General features: G+C 39.5%; 2 protein-coding genes across 9 annotated transcripts in view; one reads left to right on the top strand and one right to left on the bottom strand.

Annotated features, from left to right (window-relative positions):
- TMEM178A (transmembrane protein 178A) overlaps nucleotides 1-15,266 on the bottom strand; it is a 156,296-nt gene that overhangs the window by 124,931 nt on the left and 16,099 nt on the right. Inside the window, exons 4-5 of one of the 7 annotated variants that reach the window (XR_005597206.1) lie at nucleotides 13,865-13,997; nucleotides 11,724-12,139 (exon numbers count right to left, since the gene is read on the bottom strand). The exons of the other annotated variants lie outside the window; for them this stretch is intronic. The gene's annotated coding sequence lies outside the window, so the exon portion shown is untranslated. Of the gene's footprint in view, nucleotides 1-11,723; nucleotides 12,140-13,864; nucleotides 13,998-15,266 lie in introns of those variants that run through there. 7 annotated transcript variants of the gene reach the window in all.
- Nucleotides 1-15,266, top strand: part of MAP4K3 (mitogen-activated protein kinase kinase kinase kinase 3) — a 130,004-nt gene that overhangs the window by 105,502 nt on the left and 9,236 nt on the right. For both annotated transcript variants that reach the window (XM_039532999.1, XM_039533000.1), the window contains 6 exons: nucleotides 68-126; nucleotides 2,868-2,971; nucleotides 3,878-4,049; nucleotides 8,218-8,286; nucleotides 8,379-8,471; nucleotides 11,423-11,493. In XM_039532999.1, the coding sequence (XP_039388933.1) occupies nucleotides 68-126; nucleotides 2,868-2,971; nucleotides 3,878-4,049; nucleotides 8,218-8,286; nucleotides 8,379-8,471; nucleotides 11,423-11,493 (568 nt within the window). The remainder of the gene's footprint in view (nucleotides 1-67; nucleotides 127-2,867; nucleotides 2,972-3,877; nucleotides 4,050-8,217; nucleotides 8,287-8,378; nucleotides 8,472-11,422; nucleotides 11,494-15,266) is intronic.

Below are 15,266 nucleotides of genomic sequence, written 5' to 3'. Positions count from 1 at the left end.
CCTTCTAAGAAGCAGATTGATTCAGTCTGTTTTATTGAATTAATAATTCTGTATTTATATCCTTTAGGAAGTTTGCAGTGTCTACAAAAATTCCAGAAACCAAATGGTGTCAGAAGTGTTGCGTTGGTAAGTAAAGATGTACAGAGGAAATGTCAGTAAGAGGAATAAATGGCTACAGAGTTGAGATATTTGTAACGAGTTACTACCTGGGGAGGAACAGAGGAGAGAAGAACGTTTATCAGGCTGTCACGTTTCTCCTGTCATCAGAAAGAAGCTGTAGACATCTACAGGTAGTAAACTTAACCAGATTAGCCCTCACATTTATAGGAAGTGAAAAGTTCCTCTTTTCCCCCTCACAATTATTCACGTTTCACAACACATTCAGAACAGCAGAATGCATGTCCGGTTTCTTGAGAAACCTCAGTCTCTCCGGGGGAGCGACGTACAGGAAGCATCAGGCCATGGACCATGACTTCTAATACTGGCCATTGTGAGCCCACCGCAGTTCGTGTTATTATTGACCGATACTGGGGGGGGGGTGTTAAATTCTCTTGGGGTGCTAGAAAGATATACAAGGGCAGCATTGGTTCTCTAAAAATAGTACCAGACAAAAGTACAGTAAGGGTCCAGTGCACCAACCACTGAGTCAGCACTGCAGTATAAGAGAGATACAAACCGTGAAAAGTTACTGTTCAATAAATGTGCATAAAAGACAGGAAAATTATTTGCTGCATGAGCTTTCCACACAAGCTGTAGAGTGTGGAGGTGGAGTGGGGTCTTCTTAAATCCCTAACTGCAGCACCTAGGTCCCTGTTGTATAGAACACGGTGAAACATTTTCAATTTCTCTGACCTAAGTAATCACTTGTTTCTCTCATCTACCTGTTATGTCTTGCCGTTTAGATTGTAAACTCTATAGGCTAGGGACCATCATTTACTATATGTACAGTGCTTAGCGTGAAGGGGCCTTGACCTGATTGAGGCCTCGATATAATTTAAAAAAAACAATATACTGAACCACTGAAAGGTGTAGTTTCTAACCTGCTGGCAGAAGAATAGTAGGAAAAAAAATCGGAGTAGATATGAAACTCTATAGGCTCTTCATGAATATAAATGTAACTTTCAGCCTGATCGATTTTACAAGATTTCTCTTCCAGTGCTGAACAGAGAAGGTGTTAGCATGCTGCACTGTAATCATGTGGTGGTCATGGTAACCCTGTCTAGTTTGTCAGAAGGGGGCATGCACGGCGCAGCAGATAGCTAGCATGTGGCTATGCTTCTTTCTGCAGCGCTCAAAGAGCTTTATTAATTCATTTGGTGGTGATAAACATCTAAAAATTACTAGACCCTAGAGAACCTCCCATGTGGTAGGAAGAGAACCTGTGATGGGACACGGGTGTTGTACCCTTTGGCCCAGCGGAAGCAGCACTGAAGTGGCAGTCAAAAAGAGACTGTATTCTAGTCTCATCTTTTCCACATACTGGTGTTAGTAATTTTGTACACGTCACAATTCGCATTACTGAGTTGAACCTTACTTTAACAGGCAAGTATCATTGTCCTCGCTTTACAGATGGAGTTAACTGAGATGTTGCACAAGGGACCAGATTTAAAATGGTATTTTTAGGTGCCTAAAGATGCAAATAAGCACCTAGTGGAATTTCAAGAGAGGAGGCTGGTCCTAGTGGATTTCATCCACTTAACCACATTGAATGTCAGTGAGAGTCAGGCAGTTCTGTAAACCACAGTGGGCACCTTTCTGTGTCTTTGGGCCCCAAAATGCCTTTGTAAATCTAGCCCAAGATCACATCAGTTATTTTAGACCCTTAGATTGTAAGTTCCTTTGGACAGAGACTTTATCATTTTATGTCTTGTACAGCTCTAATCATATGGTTGATTTAATAATGTGATCATGTAATTAGTCTGTAATGTAATGAATTTGCAGAGTTCAGGCAGTGCACACAACTTATAGCATTTCCTGACTTTTCAGCGCCTAGCAGTCCACCTTCTTGTTCTCTTTTTAAATAAAGATTTTTTTAATTGAGTAGTGATAAAAGCTATAAGAAGAACAGTTTTTAATGAAAACTGTGATGACTGATATCTTTCCTATTTCATTTCAGTCAAGGTGTAAGATTAAGTAATGTGTTAATTGAATTTTAGGTACTGGTGCAAAATATACTGAGTGTTACATTTTTAGGCCAACTTTTGTAATTAAAATTCAGCTTCCTGGGAAACTGGATATTTCAAAGAATTGACAGTGGATATAGGGAGCCTTTCATTTCCGATCACTTGCTGGAACCTGGTTTAGAACACTAATGGCTGAAAGGCTACTGAGTGACTCTCAGTTGGTAATGACTGGTAAATTGTTAAATGATTTGCTGACCTGTGTTCAGTTCATGTTGGATAAGTGTCACTGTCATAAGAACAACCATTATAATTGGCACCTTTCTTCAAAGTCTTAACACTAGAGGAGGTTCCTTGTGATAATTAAAAAATAGTTGGGGCACACCAACATTCTGAAATGGGAAGCTTTGACTGTCAGTGTCTGTGCTATAACTATCCTGTAGTCAGCCCTAAAGTATTAAGTCCTGTTTATTGGTCAAAAACCTTCAGTCAGTTGTATTAAAACAAGCTGGGTATATAAAATATGGTTTTATTATGATGTTTGTGATAGCACCTACTATATGCTGTGTTTTCCAAACTCTTAAGACATTCCTAGGAGCCCAAAATCTAAGGGTTGTATGTAGTTTGAAAACTGACTTTTCAGAGTCCCTTTTCACATCTGGCACTTTCAGAATTGCAAAGGCTCTGTTAAATTAGATGTGAAATGTTTGTGCTAAGCAACTAACTTTACCTTTTCTTTCTTGGCAGTGAGGAATCCTTACACAGGCCACAAATACCTTTGCGGAGCACTACAGTCTAGCATTGTCTTGTTAGAATGGGTTGAACTGATGCAGAAGTTTATGTTAATTAAGGTAAACATTACAATAAGATGTCCACAAGCAGATGTTCTACCTTCCCTTTAGGACTCAACCTCTTAATACAAAATGCTGATTTTCAGATGCTTTTTTCTTGAAAAAAATTAGTTGAGTAACCAAAATGTAAATAATTTCTATAAGATTTTCTGTTCATTTCTGCTTAACTCATTTTGAAAGTAAAATTCATTTTACATCATTTGAAAAATACCAGTTTAAAATGTCCCAAACATTTGCTAGATGCCAACTAAACATTATTTAGAGCCTTTTTCCCTGCACATATCCAGTCTAAAGGTTGATTTTTTTCTATCTGTAAGTGCTGTCTTATAGTTACACAGTCAGAATGTTCTGGCTAATCAATGGGCAGAGCCTTGGGAGAATTGAGGGGAGAACATTGATAGTTCTCACTTGATGCCAAACCTAAAGGGAGAAGATGACTCATTTGTTTTGGACTGCGTGACTCTTTGGGTGCTCCAAAATCAAATAGTTGTTTTTCCCAGGTGACATCTGCCGGACTGAGGCCACAGTGCTTCATGTTTCTTGGACAGGCAGCACCCACAGTCTGGTCAGCTGGAGAAACAAAAGTTTTAAACCTCCCAACTGGTGGTGGGCTCTCTCCTGCAAGCAGCCATAAGAAAAATGATAGTGAAAGTTCAGGTTCTGGATATTAATAAGAAAATCCACATGAAGAACCTAAATCTTCATAAATCAGACTTTCCCGCATCTGCCAATTACTATGATCCTAGGAAATAAGCTTGATGTTACATAAGTGTACTAACTATGAATGGCAAAACTACTTTATCCAACTTACCATGCTGTTTAAATGACTAATCATGATGTGTACTAAATTGTTTGCTTTTTAACTTGTTTGCCTTTATCTAACTGTTTTTTTGTTTCTTAATCTAGCACATAGATTTCCCTGTACCTTGTCCACTGAGATTGTTTGAAATGCTGGTAGTACCTGAACAAGAATTCCCCTTAGTTTGTGTTGGTGTCAGTAGAGGGAGAGACTTCAACCAGGTGGTGAAGTTTGAGACTGTCAACCCAAATTCTACCTCTTCATGGTTTACAGAAACAGGTTTGTGCATTATGATCGGATTCCCAACATTATTTGCTATTTTACTTTATTATAATTTGAGCACTAGTAACAGCTAGGTTCCATAGTTTCCATTATGGAAATGACACAATGTCCCATAATTAGTTACATTGGGTTTTCCACCTAAAGTGGACTCCCAGTTGTCCATAACTCTCTCTGACTTTCACTTTCCAGGCTCAAATTTTTGACTGAGTGAATTTTTTTTGGAATGTTTGAGTGGAACACACAGGGGACAGAATAAAAGCTGCTTGTGTTTCCGTAAATTAGGCCCTTCTTGAATTGTGCACTTCACTTTGCAACTTCATTGTTCTCTTGACAGTGTTTTTAATGGATTTTAATAGAATTTCAGGCTGACTGCCTTCTTCTCAGGCAGTTGGTATGAGATGTTGTGGGCCAAATGCAGGGAGCATGTTTCAACGTCGCAGTTACCTTGCTGTTGCTGAGAAGGAAGGACTTGCCCCTTCCTCTTCCCATGAATATTGGGAGGAGGGAAGGCATATGTGCCCTGTACTTTGCATCCAGATGCCACCACTTATTTTTGATCCTCAAGGCTGGTGGGAGTGCCATTTGGATGAGGAGCTAGTACACAGAGGCAGCAGCAGAAACTCTTAAGATGAAAATTGGGTGGTGGAGAGACAATCTTTCTAGATTGCTCCCCACCCTCTTGAAAACCAGTTGCTGTCATGAGCCTGGCCCCGGTCCCAGTCCCAGCCCCACAATGCAGAAGCAGTAAGTAGCTCTGTCTCAGGGCTTTAGTCATCACTGTGGCCAGGGCAGAAGGTAATATGGCGCACTCCCATTGATCTGTGGTGAGCTTGTAAGTTGCCATCCCTCAGTACTTTTGCACAAACCTCACTGATACGATCCTGTGGAGCTCACTAAAAATGCTATTTTCACTAGAAAGATTTCTGTTGATTTTCTTGCTTCTTAAATGAATATCTGAATAACTTCTGATGTACGTAGAAGGTCAACTACACAAATTACTGTTATCAGTGGTAGTGCTGCAGTTGTATGGCCAGTTAATACTGTAATACTTGTGTGTGTGAACTTTGAGGACCATTTTCAGATTGGTACATGGGGTTATGTAGCTCCTAATATAGTCGATGAAAGTAGAACACTGAAAAGCAACTCTTTAAAAATGTACCCTTTGTATTCAGTCTTATTTCAGTATTGTCTGCATCAGTGATATGTCTCTGTAAATGTAAAATCTTTTTTCCCTTTTTAATACCCTTTGTTTTTTAACTTGGACAACTTAACACTTCTCTGAATTACTGCACCTATCTTCGTTAGAGTTCTTTTTTAGTCGTTTGTATGTCCTTCTGGTGCATCTGTATAGTTGTCAGGTCTTCTTTCCTTATTATATTGGCAGTGCTTTAAACCACGCGGTTAAATCAGTCTCCACTGTCCTCTGCTGACAGGACATTGAGAACACAGTCAAAAACTCTCTTTGAGAAGAGAGAAAAGTATACAGTATGTGGCGGTTAAATAGCTTGCACCAAATGATTTTTTTTATATATATTTGGCATTTGTTTGGAAATGTTTTAAAGTAATATGCTACTAAATAATTGTCTCTGCTCCATTTGTGTGATGATCATGAGTCAGAAAATGCATACACCTTCTTGTGACTGACAGGCCAAATTATTGGCTCTGAAAGTGCATTTTTCTCTAGAGACAACTATGCCTGATGGCATGTGAGTGAGACTCCCACATGACCTATTGCTTCACTGTGTGTGGTCTTAGGCAGAGCCAACTCAATTCCTATGAAATGGCAAAGAACACACACCCTGGGGGTGGTGGTGAAGAGGTAGCTCTTTTAATTTCTTTTCCCCCATCCCTCTGGTTCTGGCAGCTAAGTCACAGGGAGAGTGGTATGTATTACATTTTCAGTAGCTCTCAGTTCTGCTCTCCACACTCTCAAGTAAGAGCACCCAGTGCCTGACCAGCACCAAGAACACAGCAGCCTCTCAGCCTACCATGTTCCCTACATGGGTAGAAGGCTGAGAATGGAGTTCTTTGTCCAAAAAATTAGAGAGGAAGACAGAGTGAGGAGTCTTCTCTCATAATCAAGGGGGCAAAGGCAGGAAAGAGAAAATGACGTTCCCAGCCTCCTCCTACACTGACACCAAAGACAGTCCCACAGTAGGTTCTGGTTATGGTGTCATCCTGCCATGAAGAAAGGCTGTGACTGTGTGTTATTGTTTTTCCTTTTTTTCATTTTTTTCATTTGATTTTAGAAAAAAAAAAAAAAAAAAAAATAAAAAAGAATAGAATTTAATATTAGAATACTGGCACTCTATATCATCTACTATATCATAACTAAAAAAATTGAAAAAAAAAAAAAATATACTTACTTACTCTTCATTTTTTTCCTTTTTTTTTTTTTTTTACACATTTATCATTACTGTTTTTTTTTTTTTTGGCCTTTTTTTTTTTAAAACTAAACTCTAAAAAATATATTTTGAGCAATTTGAGTTACATGAATAAAAAAACTCATATCATATCTCTACTTCTCTTCTAGTCCTGTGGGTCCACACTATTGACAGGAGGCGTCGTCTCCTCTTCTTCTTTTCAGGAGTCGACGGGGAGCGTTTTTGTTTGTGATTTGTGGTCTTCACTCACCCCACTAAATCGATCGCCATGCGCATCATCAACGCCAGGTGATGATCCGCGTAAGTGTAGACAAGCCCTGGGTCTTGGCTGAATCATTAGTGCTTTAACTCATGTGCAGGGATGTACTCCAGGCCTCACAGAGGCCAGTCTGTTCAGCTTTGTGGGGAGGCGGGTAATGTCTTGACTCACTGTAGTGACTCCTCCAGCTGTTTAAGGGTGACTGCAGTTCACTGGAGGGGAAGTCACAGCTCACCCAGCTGAAGGGACAGTTGCTTTGACGAGACCCTTGCAGGTGGAGTGTTAATACAAAAATAGGAGAATATCCATTGGGATCAGAGTACAATTTGTCTATGTAAAAGTAAAAGAGGGAAGTATTTACAATAAAACTGTATTGTGCTTCTCAACTATATAGAAGCTAAGTATTAGCAATTATTAATAATACTGAAAATAATGGGCCCCAATCCCAGAATCCAATAGTGAGTCAGGGAGCCAGGCTGCGGGGAAAGAAATGGCAGAAATATTCTAAGACCAGTTTTTCACCACTTTGGTTCAGATGCCAATCCAGATTGCAGTAAAGGTTGTGATAAAAATCTAAATCTCAAATTTGAACTCAAAAGTAACCAGGTCAGGAGACTTGCCTCAGTGAGCACATTTCTACTGCCCCATAGGTGGAGTTCTTTCATTTTTTTTATCTTATGCGGGACCAAGGATTTGACTTTTTTTTTTTAAATGGGGCTAAAATGTTCTTAATTAAGAGTGATTGATAGCTGCTTTTAGTATTTTATGTAACATGTTCTAATTTCTCATCTTTAATAGAAACTGAATTAGTTTCTCACTTGGTTGTATGAAAGGTTCCTAGAATGCTGTGGTATAGATACCAGATTAGCAAGAGTTGCTTTGTATCATATCTTGATAAAAGAAATTATATTTTGTCTTTTGAGTTGGCATGTCCACTGATCTGAGCTTGTGGTTCAGATCTCCCCCATTTGCTGTGATGGAGACCACTGCAGCTCTAATGTGGAAGAAAGGTTACTCGCTCTCTCTCCTTTGTTCAAACCATCTTCATTAACAATTTGTAAATAGCATATACAATCTGAAGATGAAAGAGAAGTTGCAAACAGTAGCCAGGACTGAGAACAAGTCCAAAAGTCCTAGCAAGATTTAGAAACAATGGCAGAAGAATTAGAACAGGATTCCAGTTGGAAAAATGCAAACCAACACATCTGGAGGAAATAATCTGAAACACATATATTTTATGGAAAGCAAAAATAGTGAAAGACAAAGAGGTGACGGTGGATAGCAACTTAAACAAAAGTTTGCTTTGTAATATTAATATTTTAATATTACAGCTTCATTTGCCTCCATCACAGCCAACAAGTTGGGTAAGTGGATGTGCCTTTTTAAGAGAAGAGTAAGAAAATCTTTCTGTAGTTGAAAATACAACAGTACCTTAAGTCCTTTTGAACTTCAGAATCTCCACATTCAAATGTGATGGTAATTTGTGTTGTATATAAATTAACTGTAATTATTTTTGTTATAGACACTACGCAGGCGAGCGTTGTACATTTAACACAGCTGGAAAGAGATACCATTTTAGTGTGTCTGGATTGTAAGTTTTAGTTATGAACCAAATATACAGATTCAAATTAGTTCACTTGTTTGAGAGCAGTGGCTAAGTGACACCTCTTGTTTATTCTCTAGGCTGTATAAAAATAGTAAATCTACAAGGCAGATTAAAATCTAGCCGAAAACTCTCATCAGAGCTCACGTTTGATTTCCAGATTGAATCAATAGGTGAGTGTGGGTTTTTGGACTCAACTTGGTGTCATTTAATTTGGCACTCAATGCTAAAGATAGTAATTTTCAAGACTTTGCTGACATGAAATGTTCCAATTCCTATGTTTTATTGTGTGGTGACAAGTTGGACTGAGCATTCAATGGACAGATAGGCTTCCAAAAGAGGGACCAGAATGGAAATGTAACCTCAGAATGCCCTCCGATTAGTCTAAATGGTCTGGTAATGTTATGACCCTCTGTCTCTACAGAAAAGTCTGTACTCAGGCCACTGAAACTCATTGTGAATTATTCCTTTGCTAATTCGTTCTTTTCATTTATGCATGCAGTTCATTTGTTTACTTCAGTCTCAATGCTGCAAATGCAGGAAGTGTGAACTAAAATTCATTGCTAACTAGCCTCTATTTTCTTACTAAATTAGTAAATCCTTTGTTAAATGTATATGGCACATCACTGTCTCCTGAAAATAAATTTAACTCCTTAGTTGGAGGCAGTGTGGCCTAGTGGCTAGTGTATTGGACCGGGGCTCAGGAGATCAGGGTTCTTGGTGATCTTGGGCAAGTCACTTCACCCTTTGTGCCTCAGTTAACCCATGTTTAATGGGGATAATGATACTCTCCTATGTAAAGTGCAATGAGATCTATGGATGAAAGCTGCTATATAAGGCCTAGATATTATTAGTATAGTTATGGCATAGTGGAGTAGTGCAACTTCCTCACTTCTCTGCATCATCCTCTCCCCTTTCTGTTCTGAAATGGGGTTCATGAAAGCACTGTACCATTTTTATTTTTCGATTTCTACCAAAAGCCTACTGTGATAACACACAGATGAAATGTGTACCCCTTGGAAGATCTCTGGGGATTTTTATTGAGGCTGCATGTTGTGCCACGTCTGCCACAAATCATTTTGGTGACACGTGGATGATATGTTGCCTGGCAATAATGCTACCATCAGTCTCTCTTATACTTAGTTCTATCAGATTCCAGCAGAATTTAATCAAGGAGAGTCACGTAGAATTTATTCCACGATATATTGACAATTTGGAATTCTTCTATTCTCATAATAGATGCACTTATTTTACACACTTCATTCCCACCCTTGGGAACTGAAAATGCACTTCACATTATTGTGGCATTCTGTTCATGACGCTCAGAACTACAAGCCACTGTGTTACCTCTCTGCTTCAGCAAGATTGAGCTTTACTAGAGATTAGACCAGATGTCAGCTTCCTGCCACACCTGTCTTTCTAACTCACAGGCAGACTCCTCAAGGCTCTATGGGTATGTCTACACTGGAAGAGAAAACTAACTCATGGCACAGAGTCCCAGAGCCTGGGTCAATTGACTCGGGCTCATAGGGTTCAGGCTACAGAGCTAAAATGGTACTGGAGATGCTCAGACTGGAGCCCAGGCGTGGAGACCCATCCCACCTGTTAGGTTAGCTGAAGACTCTCACTTTGGTTTAATATACAGCACTGAGCTGGTTTTGTAATAAAACAAGAATACATATATTAATAAAGAACAAAGATTTAAGTGATACTAAGCAAGAGAAAAAAAGATAGGTATGGTTACCAACAAAATAAAACACACTTCCTAGTATCTGAATCTTAACATATGTTCTTGGTCTCAGTCAATTTCTTTTGCTTATAGTCAGTTCCCAGAGACTTCAACCCCCCCACGTTGTTCAAGGATCCACCTTTCACAGATTCCAAGAGCTCTGGCCTGTTTTGTCCCTTAAATGATTGATAAATAAGGCCTGTTCTACACTAGAAAATTAGGTTGGTTTAAGTACATCGGTCAGGGGTCTCAGGGAGGTGGATTATCTTTGCTGGTGTTGGCATAGGTAGTGTCTACCCTTATAGCATTTTAAGTGTAGATAGGCCCTAAGTACCTTTTTCCTCCCCTTATATTATGTAGAGTCCATGGTCTTTGCTTCCAGAACCAGGAAGACTTCCTGGATTTGCAGACTCTGTCTCTGTCGTGCTTTCTAAGCTGTTTTCTCCCTTGCTTGTTAGCTTGATTGCTTTTTTTACCTTATATGTAAATGTTCTTTTATTGTACTATGCCTGTAATCAAGCCAGTCAGACAAGGGAATCCACATTCCTTTGTCTGACAGGCTTGATTTATACCCTGCCTCCAAACCACATTTTAAGAACATATTTCCAGCACACACTCAATTCTTTATACACAACCAGTGCATACATTGCACAATGATATTCATGGCCAGCGTTTTACCAGTTTACATATGATATCTTATAAGATACCTTTTGGATCCATATTATTACCACAGTGTGTTGGGATTAGTGAGTGTGTCAGGCCTGATGTGAGTTACACAATAGTGGCCCTCTGCCAGTGAGCATTGAGTGACTGTTAGGGGAAAAAAGAAAGTCATTCTGTCTCTTGAAAATGAATTTTAAATCCTTAACATGCTATTACCCAGTAGATTTATACAACTCTCTTTTAAAAAGCTACTTCGCTGCTTCTGTAATTAGAATTTAATTTAATTTAATTTAAAAGACAGTTGGTACCTATGATATAACTGCCTTTTTTAAGACAATAAATAAAAAAGGTTTTAATTGTAGACTCTTTTCAGCTGTTCTCTTGAATTTGGGAGGAAAAGGTAGAATGCAAGTTTTTGTAAAGTTCCAATGCTTATGTACCTGGAAATCTTGCAAATTTAAACTCTTTGAGAGAATGAATTAATATTTTACAAATAACACAAGGCTCATATTAACTAACAGTATTTGTAAAGCCCTTTTTTGACCATCTTGAGGTGGGTTAAGTCATTCTGGTGAAACATTTGGGGATTTTTTATGAGGGAATTGGTGTAATTATAAAATGTCTACAGACAGAACGTAAAATTGCCATGATAGGAAGGTAATAAATATCCTTTGCTCTGAAAGAATAAATTGGGGTTGTCACCAAAATTAACTCTTGTTCTTTTCCTTCTAGTTTGCCTACAAGACAGTGTTTTAGCTTTCTGGAAGCATGGAATGCAAGGAAGGAGTTTTAGGTCAAATGAGGTGAGTGCAATATCTTCCTCACAATTTTTTTGCTCCTAATTCAGTTAGAATGTAACAAGAATAAGAGTAAATGAATATTGTTTTATTGAATTGAACAAGTTTAAAGAGGATTCTTTGTGGGACATAACAGCTAGATATTTTAAGCATTGTTTCAACAATATCTAAATTTCAGGATAAACCAGGAGAATTCAGCTTGTCATCCCAAGACTAAACTTTAAATGTTGAAAACCTTCACAGAAAACAAATGGACCTTAGTTTACTATTCCAAGGAACAGAATGCCAAGGTGCAGATTCATCCCTAGTGGAATATTGTGGAATCTACATTAGGTATATTGGAGGCGTTACATTCTGGTGTGGTAGTGTTATACACTTACTTTGCACAAGTGTAAATGTCCATGTGGGGAGAAAAACAGTGGAGAATCAGGTCCAAAAAGATGAATTAGCACAGACCAAGAATTCACCTCTGTCGTTAAATGAGCTGTGTGTATGCTTTGAAAAGGCAGTGAAACCTCTATCCCTCCAGCCTTGAAAAGAAAAGCTGCGTGGCCTGGGGAGAATAGTGCCTTCTCAGCTCTCTCAATCATGAAAAGAGACAGCTGAGTTCACATGCTGGAGGGCCCAGGATCTGACACCACCCATGTTGTTCCTAACATAAGAAGAGGCGGAAAAAAATAACAAAGTTAACCATGCTGCTGCAGCAAAATATTAGGAGTACACAGTGCTACTGACTTGAGTATTCAGTTTGGAATGGATACTGGGGAAACGTTTAGCCAAAAATCATCTGAATATCTATTCAAAGAATCACTTCAGTACCCCTAGTTATTAACTCCTTGACACCAGCAGCTGGGATTTCCCAACAACTGGGTGCTCATGCATTCAACTTCAGCATTGTTAGGAAGTTCAAGTTCCTATTGCCAAATAATAAACACCAGTGCAGAGAGTGAGCAAGTCACCTTTAAATTCAGTTAGTCATCTATATACTTAAATCATATCGAACTTAGATCTTCCATTTCATTAGTAACATTATTTATGTAGAATATCCAATGAGTGACCATGCTGAAAAAATGCTGTTACTTTTTTGAATGATGTTTGGTTTGTCTTCGTGAGCTGCCAGAAATGTATTCTGTGCAATTCGTCAGACTATTTTTAATTCTTTGAGTGCCTTCTGCATATTTTTACTCATGGATTGTGCTGGCCTCTGCAGTCTATATGCTGGAACTATTTCAAACAGCATCCATAGGTGTGTTCACACACCCCTTCCTATATCTCTCATCAGCGTTCCCTAACCTTTCTAAGGGCAAGGCTATAAAAGGGAGCCTGGTGTACTATCTGCCTACCTTAGAAAAGCCATCTGATCCATCTAGTGGTTTTGAAGACTATGACTAGAGAGAAGATGACCACTGTTAGCAGGCCAGATCCCATATGGGTTATTCAACATTGGGTCTATCAGACTGGGATTTGTCTACTTTGGTTCCCAGACTAAAAATGAAAGGAGTCCAAAGAGAGAGATCTAAACAGAGACCTCAATTTGCGGATCCATTAATTCTGCTGGATCCAAAGATAGTGTTGAAGACGCAGCCATTATCGGAACTGCAAAATATGGATACAGTAGTAGCAGAAATTCATCCCATTGGAATGGACAATGGTCTGGATCCCTGGAAAGACCTTCTATGGAAAGGAAAAAAGAGATTCTGTCAAATGTCTTCACTAAGGTTCCTACATCTGAAGAGATACAGTATGGAAGTAATACCTCATTTAGCTCAGGAATCATCACTTCCTTTCAGGCTCTCAGAGTAAAACTACCTTTGTTTGTGATGCTTCACTTGCTGGTTCCAGTGATATTGCTGATCATATCAGTAACATATTTGAGGTCGTATCAACAACCAGAGGCCTCATCTAGGTTTCAGCCTCCTACAGCAGGATTATGGAACCTTTAGACTAGTGGTGGGCCGCATGCGGCCCATCAGGGTAATCTGATTGCGGGCCGGAAGACATTTTGCTGACGTTGACTATCCACATGCACATCCCCCCGCAGCTCCCAGTGGCCACGGTTCACCGTTTCTGGCCAATGGGAGCTGCAGGAAGTGGCGGCCAGCACATCGCTGCGGCCCACCGCTTCCCTCAGCTCCCATTGTCTGGGAACAGCAAACCGCAGCCACTGGGAGCTGCGGGGAGCCGTATCTGTGGACTGTCAATGTCAGCAAAATATTGTATTGTGCACTCCATTATCTAAGTCATTAATGAAAATATTGAAAAGTATTGGACTCAGGACAAGACCCCTGCAGGACCCCACAAGGTATGCCCTACCAGTTTAACAGCAAACTATTGAGAGCTACTCTGAGTATGGTTTTTCAACCAGTTGTGCACCCACCTTATATTAATTTCATCTAGACCACGTTTCCTTACTTTGCTTAAGAGAACATCATGTAGGACTGTCAGAAGCCTTACTAAAATCAAGATATGTCACATCTAATGCTTCCCCTGCATCTGCTTAGCCAGCAACCCTGTCAAAGAAGGAAATTAGGTTGGAATGGCATGATTTGTTCTTGACAAATCCATATTAGCTGTTACTTATCACTCTGTTATCCTGTACGTGCTTACAAATTGATTGTTTAATAATTTGTTCCAGTATCTTTCTGGGTATTGAAGTTAGGCTAACTGGTCTGTAATTCCCCAGGTCCTCTTTGTTCCCCTTTTTAAAGCTAGGTTCTATGTTTTCCCTTCTTCAGTCGCTGGGGCCTTCATCTCTCCTCCATGAGTTCTCATTACAGCCTCCTGATCTACTCTGCGTTGGTTTGAAACTCTCAGTCTCAACTATGCTTATTTTCATATTTCTGTAAAACTAAGCCACAGCAAATACCTCTGCTTCATGGAAAGACAAAGACCTTTTCAATAGACTGTCTTGCTTTTGGCCTGACACTGGCTCTCAGGGACTTTATAAAGTTCTTTTCAGCTGTAGCAGCTCATTTGAAAGATGAGGCATATTTGTTTACCCATATCTAGAGGATTGGCAACTCAAATCAACATCACACAAGGAACTTCTCAGAGACATTCAATGTACAACATCCCTCTTCAGAGAGTTGGGTCTATTAATAAATGTGACAAAATCATGGTTATGTCCCACTCAGGAGATTGTTCCTATGAAAGTAATCTTCGATTCTCTGGAGGGCAGGACCTTTCCGCCAGACAACAGATTTCTAAGGCGTCAGACAGTTATAGGCATATTTCATTGACAGTGTACCCAGAAATCAGTCTCTTCTTCTGGGGCTTATGGCTCTAATGGCAGCAATAACACATGACATATTGTACTCTCGTCTCAGGAAGAGGTCTCTACAGTACTGCTTGGCAGTAAATTACACCCCTGGTATGGACGGTATGCACAAAACTCACTGTGTTCTTTGACTTTGTGGTCTCAGAGGACAAACGTTTTAAGAGGAATGTTGTTCAGTCGTCCAGCCCTGTCATTGACCATCACTTTGGGTACATCCCATCTAAACTACATTGTGCTTCAGGGGACATTGGAACTCCCAGGAAAGGAGACTACAGCTATACATATTGGAGCTGAGTGTGATTCATCTGGCTCTCAGATCTTTTCTTCCTCATCAAAGGGAAGGTAGTTCAGGTAGTAATGGACAATACAACTGTTGTGTGTTATATCTACAAGCAGGGAGGGGCTTATTCATCATAATTATGCAGTGAAGCAATCAGGCTATGGGATTGGTGCATACAGCACAATGTTTATCTAGTAGCCCTGCGACTATCAGCAAAGGACA

This window comes from Mauremys reevesii, linkage group 3 (assembly GCF_016161935.1).
Source record: "Mauremys reevesii isolate NIE-2019 linkage group 3, ASM1616193v1, whole genome shotgun sequence".
NCBI classification, from domain to species: Eukaryota; Metazoa; Chordata; order Testudines; family Geoemydidae; genus Mauremys; species Mauremys reevesii.
The sequence above is the reverse complement of the archived record's forward strand: the minus strand, read 5'-3'. Positions and strand labels throughout refer to the sequence as shown.